This window comes from Phalacrocorax aristotelis, chromosome 1 (genome assembly GCF_949628215.1).
Source record: "Phalacrocorax aristotelis chromosome 1, bGulAri2.1, whole genome shotgun sequence".
NCBI lineage: Eukaryota > Metazoa > Chordata > Aves > Suliformes > Phalacrocoracidae > Phalacrocorax > Phalacrocorax aristotelis.
This window is the reverse complement of record NC_134276.1, coordinates 23,482,133-23,486,899: the sequence shown is the minus strand read 5'-3', so window position 1 is coordinate 23,486,899 and position 4,767 is coordinate 23,482,133. Positions and strand designations below refer to the sequence as shown.

The 4,767-nt window shown below is 65.2% G+C and overlaps 1 protein-coding gene across 1 annotated transcript; it reads left to right on the top strand.

Annotated features, from left to right (window-relative positions):
* The first annotated feature begins 932 nt into the window (after positions 1-932).
* Positions 933-4,748, top strand: CDX2 (caudal type homeobox 2). Its single transcript, XM_075081908.1, has 3 exons — positions 933-1,645; positions 3,759-3,904; positions 4,168-4,748. The coding sequence occupies exons 1-3, from the start codon at positions 1,132-1,134 to the stop codon at positions 4,333-4,335; spliced, it is 828 nt and encodes a 275-aa protein (XP_074938009.1). The 5' UTR covers positions 933-1,131; the 3' UTR covers positions 4,336-4,748.
* The last annotated feature ends 19 nt before the right edge of the window (positions 4,749-4,767 follow it).

Below are 4,767 nucleotides of genomic sequence, written 5' to 3'. Positions count from 1 at the left end.
CTGCCGCTTGCCCGGGTGCCGCCCTTCCCGGGCCAGCATTTCCAGAGGTTTTCCAAGGCGTCGGGGTGGGAAAAAGCGACTGTACGTGGAGGGGCAAGTCGCCGGGTTCCCCGTGGGCTCGTCCGGCCTTCAGCGAGGGAATCGTCCCCTCGAGGTGGCGGGAGGAGGCGAGGGACACACACGCACACACCATCCCCTGGTCGGTACCCAGGCTTCTGAGGGCGGGAGATGCTCCGGCCCCGCTCCGGTGGCGGGTACGAGGGTGTTTTAGGCCAAGGCACCTCCGGCCCGCCCCGGCACCGGCCGGGGTGGGGAGGGTGGGCAGCGCCTGGCCTCGAAGCTCTGCGGGCAGACGCGGGGGGAAGGAGGCTGCGGCCTCGGAGGGTGGGGGGTGGATTTCTCCTCTTACCTCTCCTTCATCGCCCGTGACCGAGTGGGTGCGGGAGCGGGTGGGAAGCGCGTTAGAAAAAGCAGTAGGCCGTCGCGGTGGGGTTTGTTGCTTAAAACAACCACGAGAAAATGGCTTTGTGGATTTTTAATCAAAATTGCCTCCTCCTCCGCCCCTTCCACCCCCCACCCCCCCAGCCCCAAGCACGGAGAAGAGCTGGTTAAAGTGCTGCCTACAGATCGGCGGCGATACACGGCTCCCATATTCCCACCCTCGCCCTTAGATCTCCCTCTCTGTCTTTTGCAAGTCTCTTGATTTCATCCTTTGAACCTGTGATTGGAGGTTAAAGTGCACCAGGTTGCAATGGAAGGAGGAAGCTCTTAAACAATAAAGGCTTGAATATTTAGCTGTGATCAGGTCGCTGCCCTCTCCTTATCTTTTTAAATGCAAATCGTCTTTTAGGGGTAGTAGCTATATACCCAGCGCCTCTCCACGTCACCTGCCTTTGGTGTGTCTGGGCCATTACTAATAGAGCCTTGTAAACAATCGTTAATCATGTAAGTGCTGCCGGCCATCGGGTTCGGACCGGGAGCCGGGAGCGCGGAGCGCGGAGCGCAGGGCCGGGGCCGCGGCCCCTCCGCCTGCCCCCTCCCCGCCCCGGGCAGCCCGGCCCCAGGCAGCAGCCGCGCCGCTGCCAGAGCCCCGAGCAGCATGCGGAGAGCCGCCGCCGGGGCCCCGCCAGCATGTACGTGAGCTACCTCCTGGAGAAGGACGGGCCCATGTACCCCGGCCCGGTGCGACATTCGGGGGGGCTCAACCTGGCGGCGCAGAACTTCGTGGGCGCCCCGCAGTACGCGGACTACGGGGGCTACCATGTGAACCTCGACAGCGCCCAGTCCCCCGGCCCGGCCTGGCCGGCGCCTTACGCCGCCCCGCTCCGCGACGACTGGGGCGCCTACGGCCAAGGGGCGCCGGCAGCCGCCGGCGCCGTCCACGGCCTCAACGGCGGTTCCCCCGCCGCCGCCATGGCCTACAGCCCCGCCGACTACCACCACCACCACCACCACCACCACCCGCACGCCCACCACCACGCCGGCCCCGCGCCCCACTGCTCCGCCGGGGTCATGCAGCCCCTCAACGCCGCCGCCAACGCTGCCGCCAACGCCGCCGCGCCGGAGCCGCTCTCCCCCGGCGGGCAGCGCCGCGGCCTCTGCGACTGGATGAGGAAGCCGGCGCAGACCCCGCTCAGCAGCCAGGGTAAGTGCGGGCCGGGGCGGGGGGCTTGCCCCGCAGACCGCTCCCCCCCCACCCCCGGGTGCCGCCGGCACGCGGTGCGAAATCACCCCGAAACAACCCCCATCGAGGGGCCGGTCCTTGGAAGAACGGGGGCTGCCGGGCTGAGCCCGCAAGCAAGGCAGGCAGGGGCAGGAGCGGCTCTCCGCCGGGGAGCGGCCGCCACCGGCCCCGGGACGCCGGTGCCCGAGGTTGCGGCTGCGGCGGAGCACGGCGGAATGCCCCGGGATCCCGAGGGAACGCTCGCTTTTCCTCCCGCCGCTCCGCTCGTCCGCTTATAGCCACTTAGAAGATTTTTATAACCAATTATAGTCATATAAATCATCGGCCGGTGTCGCTCTGCGTTTGTTTCTGACTCACTGGGCGCCTACCCTTTATTAAGGTTTCCCTGCGACCTGGGCCTCCCGACCGGGCTGCCCGCCGACCCCCGCCGGCTGTGCTCCCGGCCGGGCCGGACCGGGCCGCTGGCACCGGGAGGTGCGAGGGCGTGCCCCCCCCCGCTCCAGTCCCCCCGCGGCTGCCGTGGGCAGGACGGGTCACGCCATGGCCGGCGCCGCGCTCCCTTGTGATGTTAATTCCCCCGCAGACCCTCTCTTTTATTTCCCTCCCGCGTCTGCCGGGGGAGGTGCGTGTCGCCCCGCTTCGATACACCCCTTCCACGGCTGTTTTCTGCTCTTTTCCCTTTAGTTTTTGGTCTTTCCTTTTTTTAATATTTATATATAGTGGCTTTTAAAAAAAGGGTGACGAGTATCGCAGCAAATTCTGGCATTCCTGTCTCATCCCCCGTCCTGGGTGACGGACGGCAGGGCCGGCGGGGGCTCCCCGGGCGGGGAGGGGTGCCGTGGGGGTCCCGGCCACGCCCGCGGCCGCCGCACCTCGGAGGGAAGCCCCGGTGCCGGCCCCGGCTGGCGGTGGCGGGAGAGCTCTCCCAGCCCCGTCGCCCTTCCCACAGCAGCCCGGTGTGTTCCCACAGTTTGGGCTTGTGCGGTGGTGGCCGGTCCCTTGTCTCCATTCAAATTCTGCCTTTGGAGCCAGTGTTTATGTTAATGCGCAGGGCTGGGGGGATGAAAGCGCCTGCCGCCATTTGTTCAGTAGTGGTAATTCAAACAGAATGTGGCTGTCATTAAGGCTTTGAGAAGGGTTTTTCTTTGATAAGATCTCCTTGTCCTGCATTGTTTGGGATTGTGTTCCCTATTCACCGGCTCTGGGGAGTTTTCTCTGATCAGGCTTGTATCTTTACAGGGTGCTTTTGTTGTGGTTTGCAGAGAGTTTACCTGAACAAAGTCAGCCTGCTAGCCATTAAGCACCTTGGGGACAGAGACTCCCCGCCTCGGCTCCCTGGGGAACGGGAGGGCCGGGGACACAACCAGTTCGACAAGAAACCCTCTTGTCGGGGGAAAGGAGGGCAGCGGCTGCGGCGATGCACGCTCGCTGGCCGCTCGCTGGCTTTCGCCTTCCCGTGTCGTCGGGTTTGATTTTTCGGGGGCGTGGGGGGGTGTTTTTTGAGGGCTGAAGTTCATGTCGCGCTTCCAGGGCCACCAAGAAGTCGCTTTAGTCGCTGCCCCGGCGCCGGCGGCCGGGGGAGAAACGGGGGGAGCCGGGCCGGATCTCGGCCGGGCCCCGAGGGGCCCCCGACGGCCGCTGCCGGTTCCCCGCGCTCAAATCGGTGTTTCTCGTTTAGAAACGAAGCCGCCGTGCCCTGAACGGGGCTTTTATTTCTTTTCCATTTTCCCTTCTCTTCGTCAAAAGTTTGTTCTCGGTAGGGAAGGCAAAACAAAACCGAAAGCCAACAGCAAGTGCACAATAAAGGCGTCCCAAGCGCGATGCGCGGGCGTGCGGCGGGGCAGGGGCCGAGAGCCGGCTCTCGGCTCGCCCTTGCAGCGGGCATGCCCGGGGTTCGTGCCCCGAGTCCCCGCTCCTCTCCCCACTGCAAGCCATGCTTAGTAAAGCCCGGGGCAGGGAGAGGCGAGCGGGGAGCCGGGGAGGCCCGATCCTGCTCGCCCTGCACCCGCATAGAGGACACCCGCGCTCCACGCAGGCCCTTTGGCTTTCCTAACCCCGGCTTTGTTCTCCGCAGTTAAAACCAGGACGAAAGACAAGTACCGCGTCGTGTACACCGACCACCAGCGGCTGGAGCTGGAGAAGGAGTTTCACTACAGCCGCTACATCACCATCAGGAGGAAAGCGGAGCTGGCCTCCAACCTGGGGCTGTCGGAGAGGCAGGTCTGTCCCCACGCGCGGCGCTGCCCACGCCCGCCACGTGTGGCCGGGATGCGGGGGGCGGGGATGCGTGGGGCCGGAATGTGCGGAGTGGGGATGCGCGTGGCGGGGATGTGCGTGGCGGGGGTGCGCATGGCGGGGATGAGCGGGGCTGGGATGTGCGGGGCGGGGATGCACGGAGAGGGGATGCGCGAAGCGGCGATGCGCTCTCGGTGCGGGCACCCCACCCCCCTCACTCCCCTATCCCCCCCTCCCGCCCCCGGCAGGTGAAAATCTGGTTCCAGAACAGGCGGGCGAAGGAGAGGAAGATCAACAAGAAGAAGCTGCAGCAGGCGCAGCCCGGCGGGGCGGAGCCGCTCAGCCCCGGGGCCCCGCTGCAGGGTCCCGCAGCGGGGGCGGCCGCCGCCGGGCTGGGCCCCGCCGTCCCCCAGTGACAGCGGCCGGGGGACCGGGGCGCAGGGACTGCCGGAGGGAGCGGCCGCGGCGGGGCCGGGCCGGGCCGGGCCGGGCCGGGGCCGGGGGGGGCGCAGTGGGAGCGGCCCCCCCCGCCCATGCACTACACCGCCCCGCGGGGCCGGCCGTGTGTACAGATGTACAGTGTATGTGTCTCGTCGTCCGGGGGAAGCGTGGCCATCGCTTTATTATTATTATTATTATGTTTCGGTGGTTTCTTTACCCTGGAGTTTGTTAGATAAAAGGCTGGGGGGGGGGGCGCTGCCTGCCAGGCCAACCCGCCGGTAAATCTCAGGGATCGGTCCGAAACACCTTAGAAATGTTGTTGGGCTAACGATGAATTTTAAGAGGGAAAAAAAAAAGAAAATTAAAGCACATTTTTTTTATTTTATTACATTTTATTTTATTTTTTT

Bases quoted from the DNA above. Each gene is read 5' to 3' on its own strand.
- CDX2 (XM_075081908.1), top strand. From the start codon at position 1,132: ATGTACGTGAGCTACCTCCTGGAGAAGGACGGGCCCATGTACCCCGGC. The intron at 1,646-3,758 runs GTAAGTGCGGGC...TGTTCTCCGCAG, and splicing joins GACCCCGCTCAGCAGCCAGG to TTAAAACCAGGACGAAAGAC. The intron at 3,905-4,167 runs GTCTGTCCCCAC...CGCCCCCGGCAG, and splicing joins TGGGGCTGTCGGAGAGGCAG to GTGAAAATCTGGTTCCAGAA.